This window comes from Ahaetulla prasina, chromosome 8, assembly GCF_028640845.1.
Source record: "Ahaetulla prasina isolate Xishuangbanna chromosome 8, ASM2864084v1, whole genome shotgun sequence".
NCBI lineage: Eukaryota > Metazoa > Chordata > Lepidosauria > Squamata > Colubridae > Ahaetulla > Ahaetulla prasina.
In genome coordinates this window covers 91,353,003-91,371,256 of record NC_080546.1, presented here as the reverse complement: position 1 = coordinate 91,371,256, position 18,254 = coordinate 91,353,003, and the positions used below count along the sequence as shown (strand labels likewise).

The window sequence follows — 18,254 nt, the reverse complement described above, 5'->3', positions numbered from 1 at the left end:
GTAAAAAGATCCTAGCAGCTAATCATAGTTGTATTTCCAAGGTAGTGGCGAATTCAGAAAGTGTTCTTCATTGTGTAACTGATCATTTAATGGGGCCAGGGGTTAAACTATATATAGAAGCTTCCTGCTTGTCTAACTCCAATTTTACTGAGATCAGTTAATTAGTTCTAACTGATCCCAGGATTGCCTCCAAGACCCCATCTTAGGTTATTTGGGAATCCTACTTTGATAGAAATAGAGCGATCCTACATTACGATTATATTTTATAACGAATAAACCAGTGGTGAAATCCAATTTTTTTTTTACTACCAGTTCTGTGGGCATGGCTTGGTGGGCATGGCAGGGGAAGGATACTGCAAAATCTCCATTCCCTCCCCACTCCGGGGGAAGGATATTGCAAAATCTCCATTCCCACTTCACTCCAGGGGGAAGGATATTGCAAAATCCCCATTCCCTCCCCACTCTGGGGCCAGCCAGAGGTGGTATTTGCTGGTTCTCTGAACTACTCAAAATCTCCACTACCGGTTCTCCAAACTACTCAAAATTTCCGCTACTAATTCTCCGAACTGCTCAAAATTTCTACTACCGGTTCTCCGGAACCTGTCAGAACTTACTGGATTTCACCCCAGGGAATAAACTTTTTGAAAGAGGTTGTAACCAACTTCGCTTTCCTGGGCTCGCTTTATAAACTCCTTGCTCACTCTGAATTAGAATATGCAGTTTTAAAAGTCTTAACTGCTTGCTGAGTTAATAAGTAGCTTGAAAATTTTTGGCTGTTTCCTTCTTCTCTGGGTTTCCCTCCAATTTTACTGTGTTCTGTAATTTAATTAAAAACAACAACCATAACAGGTTATTTTACTGTATGAAGTCGTACTGTTTGTTCTTTCATGGTGCTGTCATGGCTGGCGAGTCAGAAACAATACTTTGTAGGCGCATAGAAGCTCGTACAGAAATTTCTATTTCTTTATGTCCCGGGAAATGGCAAAAGTCTCTTGCAGGAGAATTAAGAAGGATGGGGGAGAGAGAGAGAGAATTCTGTCCAGAGTCAAAAAAAAAGTCATCTACTTCTACTATAAATTTAACTCTGTTTAGGCATGATTCTTTCATGTTCTTTTAAGAGCCCCTGAATTCATTGGGGGGGAAAAAGTTTTCATACAGAATAACAGAGTTGGAAGGGACCTTGGAGGTCTTCTAGTCCGACCCTCTCCTCAAGCAGGAGACCTTATACCATTTTAGACAATGGCTCTTCTTAAAAGCCTCCTGTGTTGGAGCACTCACAACTTCTGGTGGCAAGCTGTTCCACTGGTTAATTGTTCTCACTGTCAGGAAATTCCTCCTTAATTCTAGGTTGCTTCTCTCCTTGATGAGTTTCCATCTGTTGCTTCTTGTCCTTGCCTTCAGGTGTTTTGGAGAATAGAGTAGAATCAAAACAGAGTTGACCCTCTCTTGTTTGTGGCAGTCCCTCAAATATTGTCAGTTCCTCAAATATATATCCTTTGTTTTCTCCTGAAGTAGCTGGGACATAAATGGAAGTTAACTCTGCTTCAACTGCTGGAAGTCCTTGACTTACAATCATTCATTTAGTGATCGAAGTTACAAGGGCACTTGAAAAAGTGACTTAGGACTGTTTTTCATACTTATGACCACTGCAGCATCTTGATAGTCACACGATCAACTGAGTTGCTCTCTGAATAATAGCCGTGATTCACTTAGCAACCGCAGGAAGAAAGCTTGTAAAATGGGGCACAATTCAGTTAAGAGCAGTCTTGCTTAGCAACAGAAATTTTGGGCACACCTGTGGCTGAGGAACACCTGCATTAACAGTCCCCTCTTAAAATAGGGAATAAAGTCGCTAAAATTAAGGTGACAGGAAGCGTTTGCCAGGCATAAAATTAAAGATCAACGGAAATAAAGGGGAGATCAAGGAAAGAGATGTCTATTTTCCTCCATGCCTTTAACCATAAAATTCCAGATATAGCCTCAAAGATGCAATGCATGGAAAAATTAACTCAGAAGTAACCCGAAGGTTACTTATCTCGTGAATCAAAATCATGCGAAGTATTAGTACCGCTTTATAAATCTTTAGTAAGGAATGCTGCATCCAGTTTTGGTCCCCACATTACAAAAAAAGATGTTGAGATTTTGGAAACAGTACAGAGACGAGCAGCTAGGATGATCAAAGGCCTGGAGGCTAAAACATAGGAAGAACTGTTGCAGGATTTGACCATTCTAAGAAAAGAAGGACTAATGGGGGACATGATAGCAGTTTTCCAGTATTTGAGGGGCTGCCCCAAAGAAGAGGAGGGGGTCAACCTATTCTCCAAAGCACCAGAAGGCAGGACAAGGAGCAATGGATGGAAGAGAAGCAACCTGGAATTAAGGAGAAATTTCTTAGCAGTGAAGACAATTAACCAGTGGAACAGAAGTTGCCTTCAGAAGTTGTAGGTGCTCCATCACTGGATCCTTTTAAGAAGGGACTGGGCAGCCAGTTGTCTGGAATGGTGTAGGGTCTCCTGCTTGAGAAGGGGGTTAGACTAGAAGACCTCCGAGGTCTCTCCCAGCTCTATCCTGATTGTAAAAGTTCTACCGCTTGTTTTGTGAGCTGCAGGATCAACCCAGAACCAAAGCGGGTGTCTTTTCCACCTTCAGGAACTGTATCAGCATGAGATCAGTGTTCTCATGCGTTGCTCTGTGACTTGCAAGAGGCGTGGGAAGTAGAACCTGGCAGCCTAGATAGTTTTGCAACATTTTTTTTCTCCCACCAGAGCTATGGAGGAAGAAGTTCCTCATTGAGGGAACTCTGGTGTCAAGCCACCTATTTGAATCTCTGTTGTGGTCCGTCAGCAGCCTATGGACCTGGCAACCGAGTCAGACAGCGATGAGGCTGAGGTGAGGCCAGGGCCATCGGGGAGTGAGGTGCGGACTCCAGAGCCCCCAGAGACTGATAGTAGTGAGGCAGAGGAACAGGAGGAGCCTGTTCCTAATGCACGCATGGGAAGAGCTGCCAGAAGGCAAGACCAGCTCAAGCAAAGAGGACGACTCAGGAGTAAGGCCAAGAGATGATTGGCCCCTCCTGTAAGGCTTAAAAGACCAGCAATGGTGTTTGGGCTCTTTGCCGGAAAACAACGTTGATAGCTTTATCTTGTTGCGTTTGTTTTGTATCGGTGTCTTCTGAACTTTTGCCAAGAAAGGCCTTTGGGAGTTTGCCTAATTGGACCAAGGTTGGTGATAGGACTGAAGAATTTGTGTTGGGAGGAATTTGCTTTAATTTAGTTGAACTACACTGAGAATGAAATAATTCTCAGCTGTTTGAATAAAGTTTGTTTGTTTTTACACTGACTGAGTTTCCTACGACCTACTGGGGCCTGGGTTACAACAATCTCCTTCCACAATTACTCCACCGATTTGTTCGTTTCTACAGCAGCCCATCCATTCCCAAGAAAAGCCACGAACAGGAAACCCGCCTCAATCGTTAAAAACCACACCGTCCCCCGTAATTGAGGCTTTTTATAAAATTCCCCTTTGGCTCCATCGATCCTACATGCAACTCCACAGGGTTGGTGTTCATTGGTGGCTTTTGAGATCCCTGCAAAAAAAAAAAAAAAAAGCCCATTTTGATGAGAACAGAACGATTATGGAAGGCCATTTCTTCTTCTTCTTGCCTTTGGCTGGAGGACGGTGAGACAGCTAGTCCTTGACTTATGGCCACAGTTGAACCCAAAATTTATGTTTCTGAGTGAGACGTTTGTTAAGCGAGTTACGTTCTATCTTATGACCTCTGTGTGATCTTCTTCAGGGACACAAGCTAGCCTACAGCCCTGAGATTCCTTAAAAATCTCCCCTCTGAATACTAACCAGACCTAACCCTGCTTAGCTTCCAGTCAGAAGAACATTTGCTAGACCAATTTTAGAATACCACTCGCCTGTTTGGAACCCTCATCACATCTCTACATCAATACAATTGAGCGTGTCCAGAAATATTTTACAAGAAGAGTTCTCCACTCCTCTGAAAACAACAAAATACCTTATCCCACCAGACTTGAAATCCTGGGATTAGAAAACTTGGAACTCCGTCGCCTTCGACAAGACCTAAGTTTAACTCATAGAATCATCTATTGTAATGTCCTTCCTGTTAAAGACTACTTCAGCTTTAATTGAAATAATACAAGAGCAACCAATAGATTTAAACTTAATGTTAACCACTTTAATCTAGATTGCAGAAAATATGACTTCTGCAACAGAATCATAAGTGCTTGGAACACTTTACCTGACTCTGTGGTCTCTTCCCATAATCCCAAAAGCTTTAACCAAAAACTTTCTACTATTGACCTCACCCCATTCCTAAGAGGACCATAAGGGGCGTGCATAAGAGCACAAACGTGCCTACCGTTCCTGTCCTATTGTTTTTCTTTTCTTCTTCCTATATATATATATATATGCTTATACCTCCTAATATTTACTCATATATATGTTTATATACTATATAATTTTTTTGTATGACACTTATATATATTGTTGTGACAAAATAAATAAATAAATAAATAAATAAATAAATAAATAAATAAATAAATAAACCAAGCCAACTACTCAGATACCTAAGATGATGGTTTGCAACTAAGCCAGTCGTTTTTAAGGAACGGGTTTGCCTGTTTCTCCAAGTTTGACCTAACGCACCTTTGGAAATACGATAGCGGAGCGTTCAATATTAATCTTTCTCTTCGGCCTCAATGTCTTGCAGGAGATGGCTCCCTGGCCTGAACTGGAAGACCCAGACACCAATAAATATATTGAAGACCCTTCCTCAAAACCCAAGAAGATCATGTCTTACAAAGAGGGGAAAGACACCAAAGGTAAATATTGAAGCGCCGCCTTCTGATCTGTTCTCTCCTTTCTATCCAAACTCCAATACAACTGTTTTAAAAAAAAAATACTTCCACATTTCCCATTGGCGAACGGATGGTAATGTTGGCTTGCTTGTTTGGTCCATCAGATGGGGTCGTTTCCAAGGTGAATCAGGTGGAACTTCTACCTGCGTATTCCACCATTGCTTTGACCGCTGCATCTGAAGAGGAAGAAGAAGATCCGTGGAGCCTACCAGAACTTCAGGATACCGGAATCCAGTGGTCAGGTGAGCCTCTATCATCACAGAACTGATGGCCTTTTGTTTCATTTTCCCCAGGTTCTAAGAACTTCCATTTAAGTTCTTCTCATGGAACGTTACATATCTGGGGGTGGGGTGGGGGAGGGGAGACTTACTGTAGAAAAGAGCATTTGGATGGGTTTTGCTTCGAATGGCATGATTTCTTCATTCCCGTGACCCTCAGCGTTCTCTCTTTCGTTTCTTTGCGTGGAAAGCAAATGGCGGAGTGGAAGGACAAAATGCGGCCTGGCTCACCGCTACGAATGATAACCGAGCAATATTAAGTGATAACCTCTTCCTCCTCGTTTGATAGTCTCCTAATTGAGTCTCAGTTAATGCACAGCACCAAAAATTCTGCAAATGCTATCAGGCATATATATTTAGATATCTACGTATCTCTACCTGCCTATTTGTCTGCCTGCCTGCCTGCCTGCCTGCCTGCCTGCCTGCCTGCCTGCCTGCCTGCCTATCTATCTATCTATCTATCTATCTATCTATCTATTTACCTATCATCTATCTACTATCTATCTACTATCTATCTATCTATCTATCTATCTATCTATCTATCTATCTATCTATCTATCTATCTATCTATCTATCTATCTATCATCTATCTATTTAACTATCATCTATCTACTATCTATCTATCAACTATCTATCTATCTACTATCTATCATCTATCTACCTATTTATCTATCTATCGTCTATCTACTATCTACTATCTATCTATCTATCTATCTATCTATCTATCTATCTATCTATCTATCTATCTATCTATCTATCTATCTATCTATCTATCTTATCTATCCATCCATCCATCCATCCATCCATCCATCCATCCATCCATCCATCTGTCATATCATCTTTCAATCTTATCGATCTGCCTGAACCATGATATGTTTTATTAATTAATGTTATTGTACTTCAATATGCTCAAAGGTTATGCTGCAGTAGAGAAAGTCAGCGTCTAGAAGGAAATAGCAACCAACGTGAATTTTTGATGTAATTTACAGTATATAATCAATCCTTTATGTGGCCTGATAGTGCTTACGTACCTGATTTTTGGTATGTCACATCATTTTTCTCTCTTCCTTCCTTCCTCTCTCTGTAGATAGATAGATAGATAGACAGAGATAGATAGATAGACAGAGATAGATAGATAGACAGAGATAGATAGATAGATAGATAGATAGATAGATAGATAGATAGATAGATAGATAGCTCCCAGAAGCACGAAGCTGAAGCCTGAAGATGACGAATGAGACTTCGTCGAAACATCGCCAAGACACTTCCAATTTTACACGGGAGAAAACCCGAATAACCAAAGACCTACATAGATAGATAGATAGATAGATAGATAGATAGATAGATAGATAGATAGATAGATAGATAGAGATAGATAGATAGATAGATAGATAGATGATAGATAGATAGATAGATAGATAGATAGATAGATAGATAGATAGATAGATAGATAGATAGATAGATGATAGATGGATGATAGATGATACAAAGGAAGGAAGGAAGGAAGGAAGGGAGGGAGGGAGGGAGGGAGGGAGGAAAGGAGGGAGGGGTGGGATTATTATTATTTTTTTTAAATGATTGAGAATCCTAAAATTTGGATTTACAGCATATTTTCCAAAAGAGTTGGTGGATATTTCAGCTAAGGTTCTGACTTCCCTGAAATTCACTCGGGCTTTTGCCAGAGGGACCTCCTGGGTTCTGCCCTCCAAACCCCCCTCCCTCCCTCGCCCTCCCCCCCCTCTGTATATGTATGTATGTATGTATGTATGTATGTATGTATGTATGTATGTATGTATGATGCTAAAAGAAATAGGATGGGCTCTATCAATAAAAGAATCTAAACACAAAATGCTATTTTCTCTTTGAAAGTAAAGGGCCCTTTTAAAACACGGCTATTTGTAAAGCTTTGTTAAAAAAAAAAAGAAAAGCACCCTCCTTTTAGCTAAAGTTAAATTTTAATGATGAGAACATTCCTTCTGGTTTATTATCCACAGGGCTCATGATATCAACCTTGGCTCCATGAACTTATAGAGGAGATTTTTGCGATTGGAAGGCTTATATTTGGTGCTGATCACACATGAACCCTCCTTTTGTCTTTTTGCAGAGCTTGATGGAAAACACAAAGTCATTTATATTTTGCGAGGCATCGGGAAATTTATCCTTCTGCTCGGATTGCTTTACTTTTTCGTTTGCTCCTTGGATGTGCTCAGCTCTGCCTTCCAGTTAGTTGGAGGTAAGGCAAGAATTTCAAGTATCTCCAATTCAGCTATCACAATGTACTTGATTTAAGGATACAGAAAGTCCTATCGCCTTCACTTGTGCAGGATAAATATTTTTTAAGCACTCTAACTCAAAAAAGAAGTGCCCTTCAAGACCGAGGAATGTGCAGATAAAGTTACAACAAGCATTTATGGCAGTTCGAAGAGAATCAAAAAGAATTCTGTTTTTAAGCCATTAGATAATCAGGATTATTGGCACTAAGGATAGTAAACGTAGATGGGTCTGTGACAATTCGCTGTGGCCAATTAGCCACATGGCCAACTCACCATGGCCAACTCACCATGGCCAACCCACCATAGCCAACTCACCATGGCCAACTTGCCAAGGCCAACTTGCCAAAGCCTGTTGTGGTCCGCCAGCAGCCCACAGACCTGGCAACGGAGTCAGACAGGGAGGAGGCTGGGGAGGATGATAGGCCAGTCCTGGAATCAGGGGAACGCCCGGACGAGGACTCTGCATCAGAGGCAGAGATGTGGCCAGGGCCATCTGGGAGCGATATGCGGACTCCAGAGCCTCCAGAGGCAGACAGCAGAAAGGCAGAGGAACAGGAGGAGCCTGTTCCTAGTGCACGCATGCGAAGAGCTGCCAGAAGGCAAGAGCAGCTGAAGCAAAAAGGACGACTTAGGAGTAAGGCCAGGAGATGATTGACCACTCCCATAAGGCTTAAAAGAGCAGTAACGAGCCATTGGGTTCTTTGTAGAAAAGCAACATTGATTTTCGTGCTTCTTGTCAGTGTCTCTTGAACTTTGTGGGGGTTTTGCTAAGAAAAGCTTTTGGCAGGTTGCCAAAGGTTGGTGATAAGGTCGATGAATTGGTTATGAAGAATTTTATTTTGGACGAAGCTGAGAATGAATTCTCAGCTGTTTTAATAAAATAAGTTTGTTGAGGACTGGATTGTGTTTAGTAATCACTACTTGGGCCTTGGACACAACAAGGCCAACTTGCCATGGCCAACTCGTTGCGGGATAGCAAAACACATCGTAGGGGATGTTCTGTGCCCTGGCATTTTTACTCTCTCTTGTTGCTAAACCTCACCCAGGTGGACTATCCCAAGGAAAACAGAACAAAATTGATTTCATAAGATATGTTTAATATTTGACTGAACCGAACAAGGAAACTTAAAGAGGAATTTCCCAGACTTATTTACAACAAGTCAATTAAGGTGTAGTCACTTTGAATACACTGAGATGTTTGATTTCCCAGGTTTCTTCCGGACTGAGATGCCATTTAGGAGATTAGCTGTCAATTGACTCACTATTCTTCCATTTGACGCCCGTAAAAGACACTGTATGTAGAGCCTTAATATCTCAAAGGGGTTCTTGGAGTGAGGCTGGCTCAAGTCAGTTTTTCCTCGGCTCGCTTAGTTCAGTGGTGGTATTCAGCCGATTCTATCCAGTTCGGGTGAACTGGTAGCGGCGGATGTAGGAGACTCCGCCCACCCATCTGGACGTCATCACATTCCTTTTTTGACGGTCTGCGCAAGGTAGTAGTAGTGAAGTTAAGTGAATACCACTCCTGGCTTAGTTGAACACAGCAAGTCTGTGAGGCCCCCTGGGCATAAGAGCTGTCAATCACACGGGGATATTGTAGGTGTGGTGTGTGGTGTGGGAGGAGACCTGTTTATTTCCTTCAACCTGCATTGTTGTAACTACTGGCAGGTAGCTGCCAATCTAGGACTTAATCCCTTACCCAAACTAATCTCTTGAGCTAGTGCCTCAAGTGTTTGGTAATGCAAGTTGTGATGGAGAACATTTTATCCATGAGATTCAATACATAAAAACACCTTTCATTAGACATTTGAGCTAGGTAAATCGGGGTACACACCCATATGCAAAAACTTGTGGGAACCATTGTAATCTTCATCTCTAGTTAAGGAAACGAGTTCCCTTCCGTACAAGTCTTGCATGCTATGAAGACAGGTATTATAGTTAAATACAATTTAAGGGACATTTTTCACATCTTTGAAAAACTGGTGAAATAACGTTGTTGGAATGTATTTCTGTGCAACAACTACAGTAGTATTCAACCAGTAGATGACAGTATTTACAAGTTTGGATCTATGGTATATACTCTATACTCTTTTGTTCTAAGTAGTTTCTTGTTTCCTGTTGCAGTTAAATACAGCAATTGAGCAGTAAAGCACATGGTGACTGTACTCTTTGTTTGCTCTGTGTGGTGCTTTATATAAACAGAATATCTAATAAATGTCTGTCCTTTATGCTATGGTTCCCAACCTGTGAGGTGCATCAGTTCATCTCCAGATATTGTTCTTTTTGTTATGGAGGTTCTAGTGTTATGAAGGTTATTTAAAGCTGTAATACTCCATTTGCGACCCTAATTGAGACTAAAATTTCCATTGCTAAGTGAAACACTTAAGTGAATTTTGCCCCATTTTATGACCATTCTCACCACAGTTGTTAAGTGAATCACTCCAGTTATTAAACAAACCTGGTTTCCCCATTGACTTTGCTGATAAGGAGGTTGCAAAAGGTGATCCCATGACCACGGGACATTGCAACCGTCATAAATATGAATCAGTCACCAAGCATCCAATTTTTGACCATGGAGAGAGGCAGCAATGGCCGTTAAGTGTGATAAATGTGCATAAGTCACTTTTTTTCCACAGCTGCCGCCAACTTTGAACGGTCACTAAATGAACTGTCGCAAGTCGAGGACTACCTGTAAGTTTTCTTTCTACAGGCAAAGCAGCAGGAGACATTTTCAAGGATGGTTCCGTCTTATCAAACCCCGTCGCAGGCCTGGTCATCGGCGTTCTGGTAACCGTCATGGTGCAAAGTTCTAGCACGTCGTCTTCTATCATTGTCAGCATGGTGTCTTCTTCGCGTAAGTCAACGATAGAGCAGATTTTGGATTTTATAACTTCTTCTGAGAGTTTGACAGCCCCAAAATAAGGAAATAACAAAAAGTAGCAGTCCGCTCAGAAATAGCCTCTCATATAACTATGGGTATTTTAAGCAGGAGGGGACAATTCTGACAGTGTTGTTTTTCCCTACCAGTGTTACAAATGTGGGGTTTGTTGTCTAGTCTAGAAATAAACAATTCCCAGCCAAAACTTCCAAGGGAAAACAACGCAGTGGTGGGTTTCAATTTTTTTCACTACCGGTTCTGTGGGCGTGGCTTGGTGGGCATGGCTTGATGGGCATGGCAGGGGAAGGATACTGTAAAATCTCCATTTCCTCCTAATCAGCTGGGACTCGGGAGGCGGAGAATAGATGGGGGGGCAGGGCCAGTCAAAATTTTTACTACCGGTTCTCCGAACTACTCAAAATTTCTGCTACCGGTTCTGCAGAATTGGTCAGAACCTGCTGAAACCCACCTCTGAAACAACTGTACTTTTATTCTTCACTTTACAAAGTGGGTGGACCAGGCGCACGCAGGTACATTGGACACATTTGCCTTATATTCTCTTAAGTACCGTTCCAAATTTACCTCCCACCTTTCCTTCATTGCAACGGTGGTTTTCACATTTTGTCACCACCGGTTGCCCCCCCACTTCTGCTCATGTACCTGGCCTTCCACGCATACGCCCGGCCTCAAAAACGTGCCTAAATAGGACGGCATATAGCCGGGGCAGATGGCTGCTACAGGTTCGCCCGAACCGAGCTGAACCACCTGAATATCACTTTTGCTTCATTGGCTTAGTAATTGTAATGTCACAACCTATCCAAAATGTCTATAAAATGAATACATTATCTCCACCCCTGATTACATCTCCCACTACTCTAATTCTATCTCCCCCTGCCCTTATTTACGAATTTGCTTTTATGGTCCTAGTTCCTAGGAGTTGTCTCTAGAGTAATTATCATATCAGCAAATTCTGGTTATGGCCAGTTTCTAGCATAGCAGAGGCCTCTAATCCTAGCTCCAATGTACAATTCTCAAGCTTCAGCTTAGCTCAGGGGTCTGTAAACTTGGCTCTTTTAAGACTTGTGGACTTCAAGTCCCAGAGTTCCTCAGCCAGCAAAGACTTGAAGTCTACAAGTCTTAAATGAGCCAAGTTTGCAGACCCCTGGCCTAGCTCATGAGTTTAGAAACATATACAACACATTTTGTTCACAGGCCATCATGACTTCTTACCATTCTGTAAAAACAATACAGCTCTGTTTCCCACACAACGATGAAGAAAGACACACAAATTGGGTTTTGTCACGTCCTTCTTTAAATTAGAAGATACCATAAAACTTATTCTTTTGCAGTCCTAAAAATAAATGGACCCAATCTTCAGCGAGAGGCTGACTCAATTTGTAATTGCCCAACTCTTGATTCAGTCATTTCCTCAAGAAAAATATATATATATATTAACAAGAAGGAAAAAGGAGAAATCTGCTGGTCTAAAATAGAGCTTTCGCTTAATAATCACTTGATAAATTACATTATCGTATTGTATTGCATTGCGTTGTGTTGAAAAGGTTTCTTTGGTGGTTATCTCCTGCATATTGTTTCTTTTTACCAAGCGCTAGATTACTTCCAACTTTGCTCCAAACTTACTTGGGGTTGATCTAGGGGAGACGTGATAGCAATCTTCCAATATCTGAGGAGCTATCTGATATTTGAGAAGAGGGGGGGAAGAGGAGAGAAGCAAGCTCGAATTAAGGAGGCATGTCATGACAGTGAGAACAATTCATCAGTGGAAGGACTTGCCTCCAGAAGTTGTGGGTGTTACAACACTGGAAGTTTTTAAGAAGAGATTGGACAGCTATTTGTCCAGAATGGTATAGGGTCTCCTGCTTGAGTAGGGGGTTGGACTGGAAGACCTCCAAGGTTCCCTCTAGCTCTTTTATTCTATATTTCATTCTGGTGAGATTGGGCTCATGGTTTGCTTACAACTGTATTCATCCAATGAATTGCTGAATGGTGAAGATGGCTTTGGAGAAAGACATGATAGACATGAACCCATGATAGAAGCATGTGGGAAAAGAGTGATCCTTGCTTACATACGTGTAACGGCCAGACCCAGTTCTGTCAATAACGGTAGACATGCTATTGATTTATGAGAAATTTTATTGAGAAATACCCTGACTCTCCACGTGTGTTCTGGTGTGTAACCTTTTTCTGCTGAAGTTTCTGAAAACGCATCAACACAATACAAAGAGAGGAGAAAAAAAATTGAATTAGGAGCCAGTTGCAAACAAGAAAGCCTTGATTTCAATCAGTCGTTCAGAAGAGAGCTGGAAGGGACCTTGGAGGTCTTCTAGTCCAACCCCCGGCTCAAGCAGAAGACCCCATGCCATTTCAGATGGCCGGTTGTCCAGTCTTTTCTTAAAAACCTCCAGTGGTGAAGCACCCACAACTTCAAATGGCAAGCTGTTCCACTGGTTAATTGTCCTCACTGTTAGGAAGTTTCTCCTTAACTCCTCGTTGCTTCTCTCTTTGATTTCTTTCCAATCATTATTTCTTGTCCTGCCCTCAGGTGCTTTGGAGAATAAGTTGATCCCTTCTTCTTTGTGGCAGCCCCTCAACTACTCAGTGGTGAAATTCATTATTATTTTTTTACTACTGGTTCTGTGGGTGTGGCTTGGTCGGTGGGGTGTGGCTTGGTGGGCATGGCTTGGTGGGTGTGGTAGGGGAAAGATACTGCAAAATCTCCATTCCCACCCCACTCTGGGGCCAGCCAGAGGTGGTACCTGCCAGTTCTCCGAACTACTCAAAATTTCCGCTACCGGTTCTCCGGAACCTGTCAGAACCCGCTGAATTTTACCCCTGCAAATATTGGAAGACTGCTATCATGCCTCCCCCTAGTCCTTCTTTTTCTCTAGGCTGTCCATATCCCAATTCCTGCAACCGTTTTTCAAATGTTTCAGTCTCCAGTCCTTTAATCATTTTAGTTGCTCTTCTTTGCACTTTTTCCAAAGTCTGAATATCTTTTTTGTAACGTGGGTGACCAAAACTGGATGCGGCATCCCAGATGTGGCCTTAACTAAGGTTTTATAAAGCGGTACTAATACCTCACGTGACTTTGATTCTGTGCCTCTGTTTAGACATCCTTTATAAACTCTGTTTATACAAATGTTTGGTAGAAAGAAATTGGGAGGCCTAGAATTCGGTACCTTCCATGCACTGAAGCAGTCATGTATGAGCCAATAGTTTTCATTTGTCACGTTTTCACCTGTAATCATTATTATATGTATTTATTTTTGCAGTATTGAGTGTTAAGCACGCTATCCCGATCATAATGGGAGCCAATATTGGGACGTCGGTTACAAACACCATTGTGGCACTCATGCAGGCTGGAGACAGGAATGAATTTCGAAGGTATCCAATTCTTTTTTTTTTTTTTGTTATTGAAAAAGTTTTACAAAAACAAATACATTTTCCCCCTCCCCCCTCCATCCCCCCTCCCTCCAAACCCCCCCCCCCGACTTCCCAGAGCAAACACAAAGTATAGTTCAATAAACAAACATTCATACATTACATTTTTGGAATCTAACACTATTATAATCCTTCTCTTTCACATAACCTGATTTCTTCCATTAAAATCAAAAACAACATCCTTCATTCAAAGGCAGTCTGAAATCTCTTAATCTGATATCTATTTTGAATATAGTCAGTCCAGTTCTTCCATTTGTTTAGATATTTTTCTTGAGTACTGTCTTTCAAGAAGGCTGAGATTTTAGCCATCTCAGCCAAATTGGAAACTTTCAATATCCATTCTTCTATTGTGGGTACTTCTTTTTTCTTCCAATATTGTCCAATCAACAGTCTTGCTGCTATTCTATTCTATTCTATTCTATTCTATTCTATTCTATTCTATTCTATTCTATTCTATTCTATTCTATTCTATTCTATTTATTCCTTCATTCCTCTATTCTATTCTATTCTATTCTAGTCTAGTCTAGTCTAGTCTAGTCTAGTCTAGTCTAGACTAGTCTAGTCTAGTCTAGTCTAGTCTAATCTATTTTCTGTTCTATTCTATTCTATTCTATTCTTTTTTTAAATTGAAAACATATAAATTTTTCCCTTCCCATCCCCCTCCCCTCCCCTCCTCCTCCTCCCCTCCCCTCCAAACCCCCTCTCCCCTGACTTCCCGGAGCAAACACAAGGTATAGTTCAATAAACAAACATTCATACATTAAATTTTTGGAATCTAACACTATTATAATCCTTCTCTTTCACATAACCTGATTTCTTCCACTAAAATCAAAAACAACATCCTTCATTCAAAGGCAATCTGAAATCTCTTAATCTGATATCTATTTTGAATATAATCAATCCAATTCTTCCATTCATTTAAATATTTTTCTTGAGTACTGTCTTTCAAGAAGGCTGAGATTTTAGTCATCTCAGCCAAATTGGAAACTTTCAATATCCATTCTTCTATTGTAGGTACTTCTTTTTTCTTCCAATTATTGTCCAATCAACAGTCTTGCTGCTGTTATTAAGTTCAAAATCAATTTAGTCTCAATCATTGTACAGTCGAAGGTATCAGATTCTTATCTTAAGACATGTTAATAGCAATAAGGGTAACAGTGTCACTGCCAAGAAAGGCAACCCAAGAAAACCTATAAAAGTAGTACAAATGTAAATGTTTATGCCATCTGGAATAACAATCCTGAGGGATGCGGTGGCTCAGTGGCTAAAATGTTGAGCTTATCGATCAAAAGATCAGCAGTTCGGTGGTTCGAATCCCTAGTGCCGCGTAACGGGGGGAGCTCCCGTTTCTCGTCCCAGCGTTTGCCAACCTAGCAGTTTGAAAACAGGTAAAAAAAATGATTTGGAGAGGCAAATGTGCAATTAAACTTTTGGGTTTAATGTTTTTTTTTCCCCCCTCTAGAACGTTACACAATCCTTCACCCGGAAAACAAAATAGTGTATTGATTGATTCACATAAAATAACATAATAACAGAGTTGGAAGGGACCTCGGAGGCCTTCTAGTCCAACCCCTTGCCCAGGCAGGAAACCCTACACCGTTTCAGACAAATGGCTAGCCAACATTTTCTTAAAAATTTCCAGTGTGGGAGCATTCACAACTTCTGTAGGCAAGTTGTTCCAACAATCAATAAGTGGTGTAGGGTTTCCTGCCTGGGCAGGGGGTTGGACTAGAAGACCTCCAAGGTCCCTTCCAACTCTGTTATTATGTTATGTTATAAAAAGTTAATTATATCCTCATGGCCATTGCTTTAATGCAATGCGGTAAATAATTCCTTGAGTTTTTCCTGTACTCTCCTTCACTCAGCCTCTTGTCTCTGCACTTCAGTTATAAGTTACAGCACGCTCTGACAATTATGCAGTTGAAAGGAAAGGATATTGGAAAGGATGAACGTTTTGATTTGATTTGCGTCTATCAAAACAAATTATAATTTTTCTTCGTTTCTTCCTCAGCGTGAAAACCTTAGATAAACTTGAAAGCCTACAGTTTTTTTTCTCCTAATGTCAATTTGTGTATTTTTTTTTTTTTTGCCTTTCGGTAGACATCAGTGAAATAGGCCTTAAATTCAGTGTTGGGCTGCTGCCGGTTCGTATCAGTTCAGGCGAACTGGTAGCACCCGCCCCGGTACTATGCCATCCTATTTAGCTGCGTTTTTTAAGCCGCATGCAATGCGTGCAAGCACACATTTGAGCAAAGTGCATGCGCGAAAGGCCACACGGACACGCGCGCTCACATTTTCGGTGCTGAGGTGAACCAGTTGTTATTTCATGTGCCACCCGCTTCTGCTTAAATTGCATTTTGGCACTTACCTCTTCCAATATTTTCAGGATTCATTTTCGTATGCCAAGAAATGAGTCTTTTTCTTAAACTCCTCAAGCAAGTCTGCTCGGCTTGCTTCAGAACCTTAAGCAAAGGGCCAACAGGAAGAATTATCTAAACAATGATTTCCTCAAAAGCCATTCCTTGAACTAGGATCTAAGCTGCCATAAGTGTGTTTGGAACAGGTGGCTTACGAATTTAATAAACCTTTCCTGGAATTGTACCATAGCTGAGGAAGGTTGGGTTTATTTTATAATGGCTGATAACCGGGTATTTATTTATCCCAATCCCAGAGGGAGCCCTCTCGTGGCATACTGTGAAGCCGTTACCATGGCAACTCCATTCTGCTGTACAGTAGAAGCCATTTTAAGGCACAACAGGCTGTATCTTAACAGAACCTGAATCCAAAATGCACACTATCACTGTCAAAAGTACTGTGATTTGACACTATAGATATATTTCATTCCTTTTCATTGCAGGGCCCAGGCGTTCCAGAGTTATGCTGGAACATGCACACACATACACACATAGACACACACCCTGAGGGGTGTTAGGGGTGTCTTACTCTCACAGTATTTTTTTCCAGAGAGTAAGTCATCTGTGTACCAAGTTTGGTTGAAATTGCTCGAGGCGTTCCAGAGTTATGCTGGAACACACACACACATACACACACAGAGAGAAAGAGAGGGAGAGAGAGAGCGAGCCATTTTTATATATATAGATAATGCTTCAGCTTGATAGAACCTATATTCAGACAGGCGCCATCACAAACTCAGAAGCCACCTGAATTTGGGAAGGTTTTTATTAAGTAATCACCATTCATTCAATTTGACCAGAATGGCGCGGTGGCCTAGATGTGAAGACACTCCCCTCCCACTAAGGAAGGTTGAGAGTTCGATCCTAGGCAGTGACAGATGTTTCTCTATCAGGGTGCTAAGAGAAAATATCTGCTGTGAACTCTGAGTAGGAGTCAGGAAGGGCATCCGGCCAGTAAATTCTCAGCTCCATTCAGTCGCCTCAACTCCACCCTGAATAAAGGGATTGAGAGGTCCTAAAAAGGGGGAAAAAAATCAATTTGGACAGAAGAACAACAAACGTTATCAATTATCATCGTGTTCTCCCATTGCATGTTCTATTCTTATTCCAGAAAATCCATGAAGCAAAGAATATAGAAAGACAGACACAGGAAGCCTCTTATCTGGCTGTGTTGTCAATCATATTTTTGAAGAAAAAGAATACGTTATTTTTGTTGAACCTCTTTTATGTTTTTGGCTGCCTTTCTGCTGACCTTCTCCTGATTGCTCTCTGTCCGTCTGTCTCCAGGGCCTTTGCAGGAGCCACTGTCCACGATTTCTTTAACTGGCTTTCTGTGTTTGTACTCTTGCCCATCGAAGTTGTATCTCAGTATCTCTTCCGCCTGACCAGCCTTATTGTGGACTCGTTTCAGCTGGAAAGCGGGGAAAATGCCCCTGAATTGCTAAAAGTCATCACGGATCCCTTCACAAAACTCATCATCCAGGTATAAATTTTTCCCTTATTTATGTAATGCTTACTAGGACCGATTGCTGAGACCCCTCTTTCTCCTTCACTAATGGAACGCTAGGAATGGAAAAAATGAAAAAATGCAAGAAAGAAAAAAGCTCTCCATAACATCCAGGAGCTTCTCAGCCATCCAGGTCATGGTTGTCCCAAGTGGTTGTTGTTTTTCCCAAGAGGCAACCTTGAAAAAAGGTTTGAAAAACTTTTCTGGTTTTTCTTTGAAGATGTTTCGCTTCTCATCCAAGAAACAACTATTACTACTACTACTACTACTACTACTACTACTACTTCTCCTTCTCCTCCTCCACCTCTTCCCCTCCTCCTCCTCCTCCTTCCACTACTACTACTACTACTACTACTACTACTACTACTACTTCTTCTTTTTCTCTTCTCCTCCTCATCCTTTCCCTTCTATTCTTCTTCTTCTTCTTCTTCTTCTTCTTCTTCTTCTTCTTCTTCTTCTTCTTCTTCTTCTTCTTCTTCTTCTTCTTCTTCTTCTTCTTCTTCTTCTCTTCTCCTTCTCCTTCCTCCTCCTTTCCTTCCATTCTTCTTCTTCTTCTTTT

The 18,254-nt window shown here is 41.3% G+C and overlaps 1 protein-coding gene across 2 annotated transcripts in view; it reads left to right on the top strand.

Annotated features, from left to right (window-relative positions):
* Window positions 1-18,254, top strand: part of SLC34A2 (solute carrier family 34 member 2) — a 52,764-nt gene that overhangs the window by 9,659 nt on the left and 24,851 nt on the right. Inside the window, exons 1-7 of one of the 2 annotated variants that reach the window (XM_058193212.1) lie at window positions 2,776-2,889; window positions 4,739-4,850; window positions 4,991-5,128; window positions 7,269-7,397; window positions 10,145-10,288; window positions 13,606-13,717; window positions 17,476-17,671. In XM_058193212.1, coding sequence (XP_058049195.1) covers window positions 2,851-2,889; window positions 4,739-4,850; window positions 4,991-5,128; window positions 7,269-7,397; window positions 10,145-10,288; window positions 13,606-13,717; window positions 17,476-17,671 — 870 coding nt within the window. In that variant the 5' untranslated portion in view covers window positions 2,776-2,850. Of the gene's footprint in view, window positions 1-2,775; window positions 2,890-4,738; window positions 4,851-4,990; window positions 5,129-7,268; window positions 7,398-10,144; window positions 10,289-13,605; window positions 13,718-17,475; window positions 17,672-18,254 lie in introns of those variants that run through there. The other variant, XM_058193213.1, reaches the window with a different exon arrangement.